This window comes from Colossoma macropomum, unplaced genomic scaffold (assembly GCF_904425465.1).
Source record: "Colossoma macropomum unplaced genomic scaffold, Colossoma_macropomum, whole genome shotgun sequence".
Taxonomy (NCBI): domain Eukaryota; kingdom Metazoa; phylum Chordata; class Actinopteri; order Characiformes; family Serrasalmidae; genus Colossoma; species Colossoma macropomum.
Genome location: NW_023494788.1, coordinates 11,509,423 through 11,527,140, shown reverse-complemented (window position 1 = coordinate 11,527,140; position 17,718 = coordinate 11,509,423). Strand labels below are relative to the sequence as shown.

Here is a 17,718-nt window from a genome sequence, read left to right as displayed (position 1 = left end):
CAAATTATCCTGTGATGTGGGGTATGATAATCTAACCTTTGTCCATCCAGTCCACTCACGGACTGGGGGGGGGGCACTGATTCTCTCATATGATACACTGTGTTGACATCATGCATGAAAACTGTTAAGCAATAAGAGCGGAGCTAAACAGAGAGCCTAGCTGAATGAAATAATAGTCATTTTATCCTAGTCTACATAGGATAATATAATAATAATAATAATAATAATAAAAATCAAGTATGTTTTCTTTCACTTCTGTACTGCTAAAATGTACGCATAACTAACACAGTAATCTGTGCCTCGCTGTGGTCTGCCATGTTTGTTTTGATCTAAAATCATGTTTATTCACAAGAAGTTTTGCGTTAGTTCTCTCAGGTTCTGAGACGTAACTGTTCAGGCCGATTCATGAGCAAACTATGAATGTGTGTGGTGTTTTGTTCTGGGCAAATCTTGTAGTGTGGGGGGCTTTGATGACTGAAGGATGACTAAAGACAAAAATCTGTCATTGTGTGTGGGATCTTTCAGCATTTCAACATTGGTTAGGAAGTAAAAAAAAAAAATCCTATAATGTGTTCCAGGCGTAAGGTTGCATTCACAAGGACAAGGATTTTTTTTTTGGCCTGTGTCAAAAATGCACCCCTTGCCTTTGATTCCATTGAGAATAATATGCTGACAGAGTACAGACACTAATGCATGGAAATGTGCCAAATTATGCTCTGTTGTCTGTATTTAAAAGCTGACGACTTTTGAACTTGTGACGAAATGTGTGCTGATATAACCCTACATCAGCCAATAGGACACAGTCTGGGGGCGGAGTTTCAGTCAGACATGTTGATTTTGAACATTGAACAGGCTCTAATCACTGTGATCAACTCACATCAAGAGCAGCACAATCCAACTCTTTAGATTGTTAAGGACAGCTCATGGTGAGCCGTGCTGTTTTTCTTCTCGGAAAGAAGCAAAAAGACAACAACTAGCAGTTTTTACTTACAAGCGTTCGTGTTTGTTCATGTATTCAAAGTGAGGAAAAACATCAGTCTCCACCCACGAACGCCTACAACAAACCAGTAGGATACCAGCAGGAATGCACCAATGTGGAAATTGTGGCCTGATGCTGATATCCAGTTTTTCTGATATGCATGTCTGCTGTTGTCAGTACATATACATTTATGAAATGTAAGAATTTGGGTTAGATCCACCTTGACTAGCATTACAGAGAAATGTAATATTTATTTTTGCAGGGTTACAACACAGTATAATGAATAATATAGCATCGGTTTGAAATATCCACATCTTTTGTCTTTTTGTTCCGACAAGTGTTTGAATACCAAGCCATAACAATCAGTTGGGTCACTTTTTTTTTTCCTCTGCTGACCCCGGCTGTGTCGGGGTGATTAGCAGACCATTTTCATGGCCATCTGTTGTGGCCCCATCTTGTACTATCAGACGAGCCGTGTGGCCATGATAAGCCATCATATTGCTGCTAAACTCTGCTGCTACTTGATTCTAGTGACGTGCCTGTAAGTCTGTTGCTGCAGCTTATCAACACATACTGCTTCATCATTCTCCTAATGCAACAGGACCTCTGTACTCCTGGAATTGACCTTGGTGATATTATTTTGCATTTTCCAGGAGAGCTGTACAGCGGCCACTTCACACTGTCCTCCAAGGTAGGACTTAGTCAAGCCTGGCCGTGGTGTTTTGACCTAACTTGGCTTTTTGATGGTATTTCGTGCATTATGAATGCAACAGGTTATAACTAAGTCTCTGAATTGGTCATTTAACCACTGTCTGGACTTCAATACTGTCAGCTTTCTTAAGTATGGACTCGTCCACCTTTCACCCACAGTTTCACATAATCGGAGCATGCAGCCTGGGCAGATAAAATGCAAACACAAAAACAAACAACTAAAAGCAATTAGTCACTTTAACTCCAAGCATACATACAGTCCTTTTTCATCTTTCAGAATAAAAGTTGTTCCTTCATTATCCAAATTAGATTTTAAATCTCCCCTAAAAGTGTAGGGTTATGAAGCATCAATAAAAATGTAAATAAGGATAAAAACAGAAAATGCAAGCTTACGGAGAGTGCATCGTAATTAGAGAGGTTAAGAAAAAAAAGTGGAAAATAACAAGGAGGGCTTTTTATCTTTGTGCAAGTACGAGCCAACAAAGATGATTTCAGATCATACAGTTCAAGCAAGTTCTGCATTACCTGCTGCATCTGAATATTTATTTTTAAAAAGTCACATCAAGTAACTGTACAAGACAAATACAGAAGAACCACATTTAGTTTCCTATAGATCATCTTGGTTTGTGGCTCTTTAAAGAACTACATTTGTAAAAGAGATGTGTGAGTGTGGTGAACTGTTTTTAAAGAACCTCCACATAATGTCAAGGGCTGTGCAGAGTTGGTCCTCAAGGCTTCTAGAAATTTGCCAGAATCTCCTCATTCAAAGAGACAATGAGAGAACCAGTGTTTTTATTAGTGATATGAAAGTTTATGCGTTAACACGGTAAAGCAATAAATGATTAACACCACTAATTTTTTTAACACAGTTAATGCATTTCGCTAGTTTGACATTCATAGTAGTGTAGGTCGAAGCTGCATCATTTCTATAAGACACGGCCGCACGGTGCATGGTGGGTCTTGCTGGTCGAGTTTGGGGAATGGGTTGTGTCGAAAACTTAAGCGGAGTAGAACTTAATGCAAATAAATCCGGCCGTTGCAATGCATCTACCCAATCAGGAGACAGCAGATGTTTCCCTTCTAGTCGGTTCTGTTTTTCAAAAGTTCCTGCGCGATACAGAAGGCCAGCAGTGAAATTTATTATATTCAGATAAAAATGTTTACCTCCAACTTTTAAAATCTGAGCAGAAAAACAATCAGTTACATGATAATAAACCAAAATGACTTACAGTGACCACAAGTGATAATCAACATAAATCCTGATTTTTCAAACCTTTAACCTTAGTAACGTTTTAGAAATTATTAGTTTAGACTTTCTGATTATTCCCCAAAAAAATGGAAGCTTTACTTGCATCAATCTTGACTTAACAAGACTACATGTCAATTGCATTTTGCAAGGAGCTTCCACATGCAGGCAACTGAAGCGTGGGGGGTGCGTTCACGTCCACTGATGCGCCGGGGCAGTGTAAATGCACCACAAGAAAAAAGAGTGGGAAAATAAATAGAAAACCCTTTCATCATTGCACTAATAAAATCCCACAGTAGAGGATCCCACAAAAAAGCACACACTCATATCACAGCTTGAGCAAATTCTGCATTACTGCGACATCCAAATATTTCTTTTTAAATGTCACACCATGTTACTGTACAAGACACATTTACTTTCTGAGGTATAACTAATTGCTCAGAGATTTATTGACATTACTTAGTCCATTTGACATTAATTTGTACAACAGTCTTACATATCTCATTTAATATTTGCAGACCCAGTTAAAGAAATCTAAAAAAGGATGTTAACAGCTTTTAGCAAAGCCGCAGGGACCAACATTTTCCAGGCCAATTATCTGAGCGCTGGTCTTTGCTGTTAGCTGGAGGTCTGCATTTCATCATGTCTCAAGAGCTTCACAATAACAGCTAGCCTGTCTTGACTAAGGTGCGAGAGACTAACTGTGAATGCATTCATGCAACTCATCACCCTAATGCCTAGCCACCCATAACCTAACCTCTTTAAACGACCAGCCATAGTAGTTTGAGTATTGAGTCTTTTTTGGACTATTGTTGTTGTAAGCATCATCATTTTTTGTATTTTTTATGTTTTTCGTGTTTCTATCCTTGCCAGTTGATTCATATTGGAGTTGATTTCCAGCTGATCGATTTTGATTCTTGTATTGATGCATATACACTCTTAAAAAAGCGTTTGTGGTCTAGACGGCTCTACTGAAAAACTTAAATTTGTGTAGAACCTTATGTGAAGATTCTGTAAACTTTAAAAATGTTCTTCACACTCACACATCTCACTTACAAACATGACCCTTTAACAAACCATCCACTGAAAGGTTCTTTGGGGAACCAAACGCAGGTTTTCTATGTCATCGTTCAAATGAACTCTTTTTGTCACCTTCATTTTTAAGAGTGTAGAGCCCACTTCATGCATCTTAGGCTGAAACTAAGTGCAAACGCTACAAAGATGTATTGAAGACAGATGTCTAGGCGCAACAACAATTCAGAAGGCGGTCAGAGATGCATTGGACATGCTTCTGAGCCAAGTGTAAATGTATCTCTTTCTTCAAGCTGATTACGTAATCTCTACTCGCCCCCCTAAACTGAACTGTTATTTTATACGGACCTCTTTCGTTAGTGAAATTGATCATAGATGACAAAAGCTGCATAGCTCCATTCACCTTTTACGCCATAAGTGTTGGAAAAACCGGAGCCAGTTTCTCCCTTTAGTTCTGATAAAATGCATAACTGCATAGAACAAAATGTACGTGGCGCCTTGGCATCAGGAGATTGTAATGCAGCGCTGATGCAAATCGGATTTCTGTCTGTCTAACAGAGACGCATTTATGTGGTCAGGTGCAAATGGAATGTGGATAAATCTTATCTGGCCGTTATCCAGGTATGAGATGCATGAACTGACAAGTGTAAATAGGCTCATAGATTCAGTAGGGTGACACTGAATATGTGCAATTTATCTCTAAAAAATATCCTGGTCTGGCTTTAATGTATATTAATCCTACTATATAGTGCTATGTAAAAGTCAGAGACCACTGTTCACTGGACCTGTAAGTACAAGCTATTCATTTTTCAGTGTCAGAAAAAAGCAGAAAACATATTTAATAGAAGATGACATGTCAACAACTAAAGACAGTGTCATTTTTTCAGTATTTAGAGTGGCTTATGACAGCTCTCATTCTTTTCAGGAGACTTGCTTTTAGTTTTTCAAAGAAATCTGCAGGGATATTTTTACACATCTTAGAAGTTGGTTGCATTTTCTGCTTCTTACAATCCGAGTAATCCCATACACATTCAATTATGTTGAGGTCTGGACTCTGGGGCGGTCAGTCTCTTGTTCCGAGAACACCAGCACCTTCTTTGATTGATTTGCTTTTTCAATAACAGCTTCTTGGTATCTGTACATCTTTTCATACTCATAGTGTTGTTGTTTTCTCACAGTGGAAGGATTGACAGAAACACTTGTGTATTTTTCCAGATGTGAAGCAGCTTGATTTTCTCCTCTTTCTCAAAGATGAAAGCTTTAAATGCTTTTTATCTGATGTGGGCAGTTTTGGTGGTCTACCAGGTCTTGCCTTGTCATTTGTAACATTTTCTCTACATCTTTTATTAATGTGAGTGTGCGTATGTGATAGAATGCACTCTGCTTGATTTCATGTAGTTCATGGAAGTGGAGTGCTGTGCAAATAAACCGTAATTTCCAACTGTGTTGACTCAGTACTTGGTGTGTGTGTGTGTGTTGGTGTTAAGTGCCTGGCTGTAAGTTAATCAATAGCAGTGATAAATGTACACTTCAGATTCCTCCTCATCACAACTACCTCACTCGCACATACACAATGAAGGACAAATGCAGATCCACACGTGGTTGTGTTGGCTGGGTTTGTGCAGCATCTCAAATACAGAGCGGAGCTGTGAAGGCAAATGAAATTAATTTAGACGTGACCTTCACCTTTTCATTTTTGTCTGTTCCCGCCTTCACGTTTTCTATCTCACCATCTCCCTGTAATTCCATGACTGTTCCACCTTTCCTCTCTCTTTTATCATCTTCCTCTTTCTATCTCTTTGCCCTCACATCCCTGTGGGGATGGGATATTACTGGTTCTAATGATACATTGCAGTATACAGAACTCGTCATTGCCTATTGTCAATGCCTCTGAGTGTTTCACATAAAAATGCAGAGTCCTTGACGTGAGTGGCCACTTGCATTTGAAACTAATTTCATCATATCAGATTTTGTCAGAATTCCCCAAATGTAATGTTAACTTTATCTCCATGATAGCTAATGTGACAGCAAGTTGCAGCTTCTTTCAACAGTTCATCTGTAGCCCCCCCCACACACAAACCTCCAAAGTTCAGTCTTAGAAGTTGGTTGCATTTTCTGGTTGTCATGAACCACATAATCCCAAACACATTTCGTGATGTTGAGGTCTTTACACTGGGATGGTCAGTTCATTGTTCTGAGAACACCAGCAGCTTCCTTGTTTGATTTGCATATTTTCTTATTTTTTCTTTTATTTCCTTTACTCAGTAACAGTTTTTTGGCGGCTACACATCCTTCCAAACTCACTAGCATTGAGTTATCTTCTCTCTGTCTCTCTAGAACTCAGTGTCAGTACTGACAATAAAAGAAACGTGATAACTGCTTAAAAAATGAAGAAAGTTCAGAGTTGAGTGGAAGAAAGAATTTGTGTAGTTAGAGTAGATTTTGAGAAGGATGTGATGTTCTATTGATCATGTTCATTTTCATGACAGGCAGAGAGCACAAGTTCAGTCTTTACTGGGAGTAACTTGCGATGAAAAAGCAATATTCTAGAGCACATCTGCACCTTTCAGTATGAGCACTGATATAGCACTGTGATATTCAGCGATGCCAATAACAAACCCTCAGACCAATGTTGAAGGATAAAAATCTCTAACTTATATGCCCGATACAGAGGGTCCCATTTGCTTCATTCTCTGTTTTTATCGGTATAATGACAAATAGAGTGGAGATGGGGGACTCAGCACTTGAGACTTCTTAATGATAGGTTTCTTTTAATTCTGGCCACAGTGCAGATTTTTATATCAGTCTACCCCTGGTGGTATAAACTCCAGTGATAATCACAATTTCAGATTTTATTAATTTATTTTAGTACCAGTGGACAATTACTGTGTGATCTAAAGAACCTGGCACCAGGACAAAGCTCATACCAGGACAACATGTTCTTGTAGTTATAATCTGTAAATAACAGTGTAGTTGGTAGTAACTTCACATATACTTGAATAATCCTTTGTTTTTTGGTGTTATTAAGAAATATGAGATGTTCACTAAAGTCTATCCATTTGTGGTGAAATTATTTCACTATGTGTTAGTGCTTTTTTAACACTATCAAACTGAATGTTGATACTTTTAGAGATTTTGGTGATGGCCCATTTAAGTCTTTAAAATCTGCTGCCAGAGGAATTGCAGTGTGTCTAAGCCACATATAGGCCATAGGCATAGAGGAGATTTCTGTGTGCTTCCTTTTCTATCACTGTAATAAAGATGCACAAGGCTTCCTTTATTGTTTGGATGCTCTAGTGGGCAAGCTGATGTGTGCAAGCTGATGTGTGACTGCTCCTATTCATGCACTTTGTTCTAAAATATAGTTTGTGACACAAACTAAACAAAAATATACAAGTTTTTAGCTTTGTTAGATCACATTCTTTACATGTCAAATAGAGCAAGAACAGCATTGAGTAATCATATTAACAGAGAAGACTGAATTAAACCACAAAAATAGACACTTTATTGCATTATTTATTTGACAGTACTGTTAATTACTAACTACTAAAAACTGTGATCATTTTGGTCCCTGATATCGTGATGCAACGTTTTCATGCTATCCCGTCCCTGCTCTTACCCATTTCTACCAGCCCTGTAACACTTCTTCTTTTCCTCCCTATTTTTGTCATCTGCGTGCAAACGCACCGCTTCCTCTCGCGCTCTCACACTCTCTCCACACTCTTTCCTCTCTCCTCTCCTCTCCTTTCCTTTCCTCTACCTCTCTTCTCTCTCTCTCTTTCATGCTCTCACACTCTCTCCCCCACCACCTTCTCTCCTTTCTCCTCTTCTCCCCATCATCTCTCTCTCTCTCTCTCTCTCTCTCTCTCTCTCTCTCTCTCTTACACACACACTCTCGCACCCTCTCCACCTCTTTGTGGTCTCCACTCCTGAGGTTTGTTAAGGCCTGCTGAACCTGGGTGATAATTAGGCAGGGACAAACTATACAGCAGGGAAGGACCCACAGCCTCTCAACATTAAGGAGAGAGAGTGAGAGAGAGAGAGAGGGAAGGAGGAACTGTAGGCAGAGTAGAAAGAGGTTTGGGAAGCTGTCTACAAATGGTGGGTCTCTACAGATGCAGAGACCCCAAGTCATGAGGCCCCCAAATCATAACTGACCATCCTTAGGTGACATCACGCATTTTACATGATAAACGTATGCCACTATTCGGCCTAAAATAAACATGACCTTCAAACAAACTATACACAGAATTAGAAAATTAATAGAAAATATTAAATCTGACTAGAAATATCACATTCAAATGTTGGCACAACGGTGCTTATTTGTTGAAGACTGTGGCTTAACAGCACACAGCCTGTGATAGATGACCTGGATGACTTGCAGGACCACTTCGGAAATAAAAAGCGAATAACTTACTATCATTAGAGTTGAACAGTGGCCTATTACTTATAATGCATTTTAGCTTCACTCCACCATTGCACCGGCACAACACTGACATCACTACTCAGCAACAGGGCTGGGTATTGAAATATTTTTGTTAAACTGATGGAATTAACTACAGAGTTTTAAAAAAAAAAAGTTCTGTCATCCAATACCATATTTTAGTACCTAAGGAGACAGTTTTAGTATTCAGCACTTAAGCATGCTTGTACCAAAATTTTGACTGCTGATTTGGTGTCTAAATTACATTACCTAATTATTACATTACCTACAGATTATTAATGCCAGCGCTTTTTTATTAGTCAGTAATCTTTTGTTTCTACCCATTTCCAGCACCTCACGTTCATTTAGTTTTTAAGCCACACCTTCTTTTCATTTATTATTAAAAAAGAGGGTGTCCAAAAATGTAATCAGGATCAAAATGAACCTCTTTTCACTGCAGCCATAAAGTATGATTCCCTGTTTTGGAAACCACTTCATGTTTCCTTCACTAATGTGGATGAAATACGTCTCTGTGATAAAGTGTGTGATTTACAAAACAAAAACAAACTGGATTTTTATCTTTGTAGGCAAGTCAGCATTTATTGAAGTGTTTTATTGTTAAATGCTATATTTTTATTGTGGCAGTTATGCACAATTTTATGACAGAGAAAGCTGCAAACTTATATTAGCATGTGGAGAGGTGTGAACTGTTTTCACAGCATTGTTTTCCTCAACATTTACCATTCATTGCTCACTAGCAGCTCCACATTTCACTAAATTTCACATAGTGTCCTAGTTAATTTGATAAGAGTTACAAGGGAAAATGTTTTATTTGATTATTATTGATCAGTAGTCAGTTTTCATTCCTCCAGCAGCGTGGTCACTAGGGGGTCTTTAGGAAGAGGTTATGGTATCAAAATTTGTATCAGTATTGAAAATAATTTAACAATACCCAGCTCTACTGCAGCATAGCACACTGTTTGTGAGACACTTAAAAAGATTTTCTTTTGTTGCATAATTGTAAAATCATGACATTTGTTTATTAATAACAGAAATGAACATGTCAAGGTATTTACCTTGTAAGCTATACCTTTATGTATGGAAAATAGAATTTTATACATGGAAGCACTTGGTGGGGCAAAGATCTGTCTGCAGCACTGATATTCCTATAATACTGATACTTTTAAATGTCTTCTTGTGGACATAAACTGGGGAAATCCATCCATCCATCCATCACCTAAACCGCTTATCCTTCTGGGTCGTGGTGGGGTGCTGGAGCCTATCCCAGCTGTCATTGGGCGGAAGGCAGGATACACCCTGGACAGGTCGCCATTCCATCGCAGGGCAACTGGGGAAATATTAAATTGAATTTAATTGAAAATATTTACAGTGAACATTCAGCCTACAGCAGTTTATCCCTGCCCACTCCCACTAAAGTTATAAGGACTGATTTTTGAATATGGCACAATAAAGGCCATCCGGTCAGAGCGGAAATCATTTCCATACATTAGTCTTAAAGTTACAGTAACAAAGACAAAGTTGTTAAGAAATGGTCATGTAAAAATGACATGTAAAAAGGATTGTTTTTGGTACATAAAACTACACAAACAACGTAAGTGGACCTCAGGGGAAAAATAAATGAATGCAAGAAAAATGTAGGATATGGGCCCTTTAACTATCTGTGCCTGTACGTCGCATTTGTCATGAAAAATGTTGCTCCTTAAGAAATAATAGGTATTTTAATAAATGATGTATTAAAATAATAACATTAGAACTAGCATGAGCCTATCCTGCACATTTAATTTTTCTACAATTTTTTTTCCACCTTTTTAGCATCAGTTTCATTGAAACAAATACTGTATATATTCAAATTTTGTTAAATTACTAGTTAGTATTGATTTTATGAAGATTGAGTCCCAAAAGGAAAGACCAGGCTCAGATTTACTGATACTTCAGTTTCAGTCTGCTCCCTCTCTGACGCTGTGTCGGGAAAGAGAGAAATGGAGTGAGGGAGAGAATATGGAGGTGTGCAAACAGTAAGGGTCATGTTGTGGCTGTGGCGTTTCTCAGCAGTGAATTAGACCTCCATCATTTTTTTTCCATACACACGTTTATAGCATTACTCCCCAGCTGAAAGCTGAAAGCTGAAAGCCGAGAGAGCGAGAGAGTGAGCGAGAGACCTAAGTAATAACTGAATAGGTAGTAATTTAGCAGTGCTGTGTGGATCACGGTCAGAATGCTCTGCGGTTGGTCTGATCCGTGAGCAGGTTGAGAAATAGTCAGCTCCGCTGAGGTGTTACACACAGCATGGCCTGGACTGAAGGTGATCACTTTCCGTGTTCAACATCCTGAACAGGATTGTGTGTTTATATGTGACCATGTTAAAGGAATACTCCAGAGCTTTATAGCCTAATCTCTATCTGTTGCATCTGTAGTGTACTGATAATTTCCCTGTACTTAGGAAAGAACAGGAATACCATTGACTTGAAGCTCACTTATAACAGAAGCCAATTGGCATGTGCTGATGATAATTACATTAGCAGCCAATTGGCAGAGTTTGGAGGATTACTTTAAAAATATGTTCCAGTATAGATTACTGATTGCCTGATAAAAAATGCTATGTGTAGAATAATCCCAAGGATTGATGTGTGATTGATATATATATATATATATATATATATATGTGTGTATGTATGTATGTATGTATATACACACACACACACACACACACACACACACACACACATATATATATATATATATATATATATATATATATATATATATATATATATATGTATATATAAAATATGTAAATGTAATTTATTTTTATTACTTTTCATTACTTGTCGTTTTTAAGTCATTTACTAAAAAAAAAACAAGTGAAGAAGAAATTGAACAAAATGACTAACTACTTAACACAAGATATACAGGGAAACTGCACTGTTGAAATGAACAGTACAGACAATGTTTAATTAATAAGGTATTCAAATATGCATACGGATGTGCATATCTATATATATAAATATATATATTTATTTATTTATTTATTTATTTTTATTGAGGAGGAGGAGGAGGAGGATATATTCCTTTGGCCTTCACACTGCACTCATGGGAATTAGATGAATGATCTAACTGAGCAATATTGCTAGAAATGAGCTGTGTCATCTGATGTATAGACGGTATCAGGTGTACTGTGCTAGTATCCTCAGTTTGGTTCCTTTTCTGCGCCATATGGAAAACCTTTCATCACTACTTCATTTTACATATCTAACTTAAAACATTCCAGCTGTGGAGGAAAACTGAAATCTGCCACATGACAAAAGAGAAATGTAGCTCTACTTGGATCCATACGTTAGAAGATTGTTGCCATAGTAAACTTCATCTGAAGATATTTCTTCTTTGGTATTTATCACTATGAGTGATGAGAGGGTTTAATGTAATCATGCTGGTAATCACCTTCTTTTTATAATGTACCTGTGAATTGATCACAGATATATAATACACATTTATACACGTTTTTCTGTAATGGTAATGGAATACTGTTACCTTTTTTTGTTGTCCTCGTCGGTCCTGAAGCTGGATGAACGTTTTCCTATTAAACACGTTCACTACTGTATAATAAATAATATAATGCATTTTTAAACATAATTTAATTTTTAATTGAAAACATAGTGTACAGTATGACTTGGGTGCATGACATTTGAGAGATTTAGAATAATGAACACATTTATTATTATGTAACATTTATTATATAACAAGACAGAAAGCATACATACAAAAAACAAATTCATTTTAGAAATGAATACAGGATAATTTAGAAACAATGTTTCATTTGGTCTTGGAAGCAGTGAATGTCTCTCTCAAAAGCTGCCATATGTTTTTGTTTGTGACAAGATAAAAAAGAAAAGTTTCTAATAAATGACCAATCAATGGAAAGACTGAGTTCTGTAGAAACGCATGAAGGAGAGTGTGGTGGCATCCTTGCTGCTATAGAACTAGAATACCTGGAGAAAAAAATGTCCAGTATACTGGATGTTCGAAATGAGGAGGGCATTACTGTGGAACGCCATGTATTCTGGTACTATCCTGCCATGCCAGCAGGCAGGTGCTGAAGTCAGCAGGATTTCTGTGTCAGTACTAATAGACCTTACTGTTGCAGTCCGAAAAAACATGTATCTCCAAAAATAGTAACTTTACAAGAGAAGGTAAAAACGTTCCTAACTTTTAATGCAGGTTAAAGTGGAGCAGACCTATCCATCTTATTTTTCATCTGACCTTTGAGATTATAGCTGAAATATCTGCTTAGGGAACGGAGCTGTCATTCATTACTGCTTTTTGCCAAGTCAAAGCATGCTTATTACTTGTCCCATTAAATGTCTAAGAGGTGTTCTGGGACAACGTACAGTTTGTGGCTGTCGCTTCAGCCAAGTAAAGATGAAATTATGACAACAACAGCAATGCTATATGCATAAACAGCACAGAGCTTCAGCAGACATGAATGTGGCTTATTAATTACTCTTTAAAAAAGGCCAGTTGTTAGCATTTTTGCCCGTAAAATGCAACCAGGTGACAAACTACCATTTGAACTGGTTGCTGCTGACACTCTCTTTAATTGTTTTACAGGCTAACAGGCTAATGCTACAATAATAAAAGACAGGCTTAGTTCAAGCATTCAAAGAAAGAGTTACTCAAAACTGAGACACACAAAGTAAAATACTTATATGTCTGTGACAAGATTAAAATGTCTGTGTTTAAACTGGAGCTGACATCAAAATCCAGCTAAGCCCACTAGCTTGATGCTACCATGGTGAACATACAAGGAGTATTATTGAACTGGCATTGCTTTCTGGTTTTCTGCCTGTACTTGACTCTCAGGGTAAACACAATTAAAAAGTTGAAATGAAATGACTTTATTAGCGTAATTTATTAATGTAGGCTTTAAATAGGATGTTTTGACTAAAGCGTTTCTCTTCCACAGGGTCAGGTTTCTGTTGACAGATCGATTACAAACACGCAAGCATTCGAGTAAAGATTATATATATATATATATTATTATTATTATTTTTTTTTTAATTTATTCACACATTTCTATCATGTTAGGATGCTGCATTTAACACGTTGTCTGTTTAAGCTTCACCGGAAGTTCTGTCCATAAGTCACTCAAAGCATCATTGGGTGCAGGAATAATCATGGCATGTTGTGCCAGATCTGTGTCCCCTGCCCGACTTGCACCGTGCATACCCACCTCTGTCACGCATGTGTACGCTGCATAACGTTTTGCAACGCTGCCCGATTTGTACCCGATCCTGTTAACGGATTAGCTTGGAGTGTTTAATGCTAAAACTGCTATAAAAGAAGTCTCGTTCTCTTTCCTAGTTTAATGCTGCTTAGTATGAAGTTTCTTTCAATGGATAAAAACATTCAGGTTACTGCACAGGTACACTTTCAGAAAAAAAAAGATAGTAAACTGTCACTGGGGTGATACCCCTCTTGTCACTGGGGTGGTACCCTTGAGAGTACATCTCAGTACTTTTAGTCAGGGAACAAAATTGTATTGACTCCACACACCCCGTCTCGTCTCCTGACTTTTTATTTCATTGACTGTTTTAAAGCATTACTTTATGAAAAGGTATAAATACATACTTTTCACCTGGAAAAACTCATTTAAGGTACACAGTTGGACCTTAAAACCACTGTTGTACCTTTGAGAGAACATTTACATTGTTTGTACCTCAGTGAACGGAAAATGTACCTGCGCGGAACCTTTTTTGTAACAGTGTAGGCGAGGGATATGGACAAAAACCTGCTCAGTGTTGCTCATTTTGGTTTAGCATGAGAGCGTGTGTTTGGCTGAATCTCAAATGGCTCTTTACTCCCTATACAGTGCATATACACTGCATAGGTCATGAAGTCAGGGATTCTACACCAAAACAGTGCACTGAATTTTAGATAGGATGTTGTGCAGCTTTTACTGAATATAAATGACTTTTATTTTGACATTGTACTCTGTGTGTGTAGAAGCAGTTATATAATGATCTTTGTAGTGCGCACTACATAGGGAGTAAGAAGCCACTTGGGACTGAGCCTATATTGGCAAGTTTTGCACATGCTGTTGGGATTATCACGCAAATACAGGCCAAGAATGCCATCTTAGACAAAGCAAAACTGCTCAGGTAAATAATCTCTCCTTATGATTTATGTTTTGTATGTATCCATGTTTTCACTAATAAACATGTAGGATAGCATGCCGAGGAGCAGGAAAGAGGGCAAAATACACAAGTAATTACTAGTGAAGAATATGGCCCATTTGTTACTGCTCAACTACAGTATTAAACTGCCGCAAAATGCTTATAGGTACGTTATACAGAGTGAGTAGTCCTAGTAAAAGTAGTAGTGACAGTGTTGCGCATGTGTGGTGCAAATCAGGCAGGGGGCATAAATCAGTTAGCAACAACATGTTTATGCAGTGTAAAGGACAGCAAGCTGCTGTGTTCAAATGACGTAGAAAAATGAAAAAAGATTTAATGATGTGCTACAGATGAAGCAGTCCCTCCCAGATACTGGAGTATTTCTTTCAAGCCCCAGGTAACCTAAATCTGTGCTTTCTTTTTAAGCAGTTGTGGGCTTACAACATACATGTACGAAGTACTTCCTCTGAATAACTTTACAGTTTCCACTAAATGGCTGATGTGGTTTACCAAAATTCTCCCATTTTGGTGTAAACTGGGCAGTCTCAATCTTGGGTCACATGTTTGTAAGCAGTATGTAAGCAGCATCCTCACCAATCACAAGGCTGATGGGTGTTGTCCCTCCCATACAGCTTTAATGAAACTTTTTTTTACCCTACCATTTTCCTGTGTTTGAGTCAGAGAAACTTGCCGAGACAAGCCTAATGACCCAGCAAGAGCTAACCTAGCTATCATAACTGCATAAAAGCTAGCTTATCTGTCAGCTTGCTTTTAGTGAGTCATAAACACAGTGGGGTAGTCTGCAACACCATCTCAATGTGTATAGCCAGTGTCACTCATTTCTCCCTGCACTGTTCTGTTTAGCTCTGCTTTAGTGGAGTGTTGGACAGAGGCTTGTCAATCATGGGTGCCCAACAGAATATTAGGACAAAACAGATGTCTGATACATCTGATAAGCGTTTTTAAGCCTTGTTTAATTCAATTCTTATCTTATTTGCTGGATGTTTAATATAACACTCAAATTTAGTATCGTACAGACACATTTTTAATATTTTACACTGCGTCTAACATCTGATAGACTGTGGTGAGGTAAAAATTTGAGAAGCTGAGTTCTGTTTGACTCTTTGAAATCTCACCATATACACAACGTCCTTGTTCTGTCTTTGTTTATTGATTTTTGGGTAGAATGCACTCAAGAACTGATAGAAAGCATTTATTCATGCACGTGGGTGGGTTTGTTTCTATATATATGTGTGTCCATGTGTTAGTGTCCTTGGCTTTGTGGGTCATGTTTTGGCAAGGTATCATGGTGGAAAACAGTCATAGCCAGTTTGTTGGACGTATAAGATAGAGAGAAAAAGAGTGAGTGTTTCAGTGTCGAGGGATTTGTGAGAGGGGCAAGCAGATGTGCCTGATCCAATCCAACGTCTCCGCTAATGGCTGCCATGGTGACTGGCTGAGCCAATGACGGAAGCTCTTTCACCAGCCCCAGTCAGTGGTTCTAAGTTCAAGCCAATCTGAGCCAAGACTAGAAATTGAAACTAGCTGTTAACGGCTGACTTGTGTATGCATGCATGCTTGTGTGTGAGTGTGTGTGCCTTTGTAGCTGGAAAAAAAGGAAAACATATGGTGTAAGAGCATGTGCCATAAGATTTATTTATTTTTTTCCACATGTTACAAAGCCCCCAGTTGGGTAAGCGCAGAGCCAATTAACACCTGCTAACAAGAAGTCTGCATTTAATCAGCTTTTGTGTGCGTGCGTGTGTGTGTTCATATACACGTGTGTGTATTTGTGTTACAATTACACGGGAAGCGAGTCTATTCCCTTTGGCCATCTTTCCTCACCACTTTCACGTCTTCTTTATTTCTCTTTTCTTTCCTTTGCTCTCATCCTCCTCGCTTCTGATAAAGCACTCACTCAGTTGAGCCTCTCTCACTCGCGCTCTCTCTCTCCGCCTCCCTCACCCCCATTTTTCTCTCCTCTGCTCTATTCCTGTACATTTCCCCTCTTTATCTCTCCTTCTCTCTTGTTATCACCCTGTGTCTTTCTCTTATAGATTCAGAGAGCAGTGCTCTTTAAGCGTCGGGGTGTTGAAGGCCCTCGAGCGCTCCAACAAAACACTGCTATCAGTTCTTCTGAGAAAAGCAGACGTTTCTGTACAGCGTCCCAAAACATGCAAGAGAACAGAGGCTGCCTGGAACGCCCCGGGAGCCCAGCATTTTTACATTTGCGATGAAGCTATTGATGTCTGAGCTGTTGTGGAATTGAGTTTGTATCTCATAAGCCGGATGTCTCGCCAGCATTAGCTCTTTCCTTATTGTCTGGCGATTTGTCGTAATGACATGCTTCCTTACTAACATTCCGATTTCTAACATCTCACCCCTGCAGTGGACGGAGCCATTCACCGCGGTGCAGGTCCACTCCTGAAGAAGGAATGTTCCACTCTGGGAGGGTGTGAAACCGGGGAGGCCAAAATTACAGGAGCCTACTGCCTGCCTGCTAAATGTGAGTAACCTTACTACACACAGGCAGATATGTTGTATATGGATCATTCTAAATCAAAATTAGAGGTCAAAACACATTTCGGACATTTGACTGACTTGGACTTTAGACTGAAATCCTTTTGATTTGAGTGACCCTACACCTTAATACTTTTTGTTTTATTAAAACAAATGATTGAACGTTCCATTTTGTCACTTCAAAAACAATCATAACACTAACAAAACTTTACCAAATGTTTTGCTAGTGATATTTTTTGCTAATCAACAGTTGCACAAATAAAATCCTAATGTTTTTATTAAAACATAGAATTAGAATTTAGATATTGTGTTTCGGGTGTGACATTTCTTAACTTTACATGCTGATGTTTCTGACATTTGCTTCAAAACAATGGGATCTAACTGCTCATCATGTGACCATGAGGGCCAAGGATGCATTCTCACTTCCTGTTGTAAAATGCAGAGGTGTGGCTAAAATAAGGCAAAAAAAATAAGTATTATTTCAGAAGTTGAAATTTAGGGGTTAGGGGTTTGGGACAGCCATCTCCTAATAAAACTACGCTATAAATGATGATTTTGTGATGATACTATCTCAATTAATGCTTTGGGTTTAAATAGATTATTACATAGTCGTTGT

General features: G+C 38.3%; 1 protein-coding gene across 2 annotated transcripts in view; it reads left to right on the top strand.

Annotated features, from left to right (window-relative positions):
- Positions 1 to 17,718, top strand: part of macrod1 (mono-ADP ribosylhydrolase 1) — a 115,528-nt gene that overhangs the window by 68,973 nt on the left and 28,837 nt on the right. For both annotated transcript variants that reach the window (XM_036568464.1, XM_036568465.1), the window contains exon 5: positions 16,972 to 17,088. In XM_036568464.1, the coding sequence (XP_036424357.1) occupies positions 16,972 to 17,088 (117 nt within the window). The remainder of the gene's footprint in view (positions 1 to 16,971; positions 17,089 to 17,718) is intronic.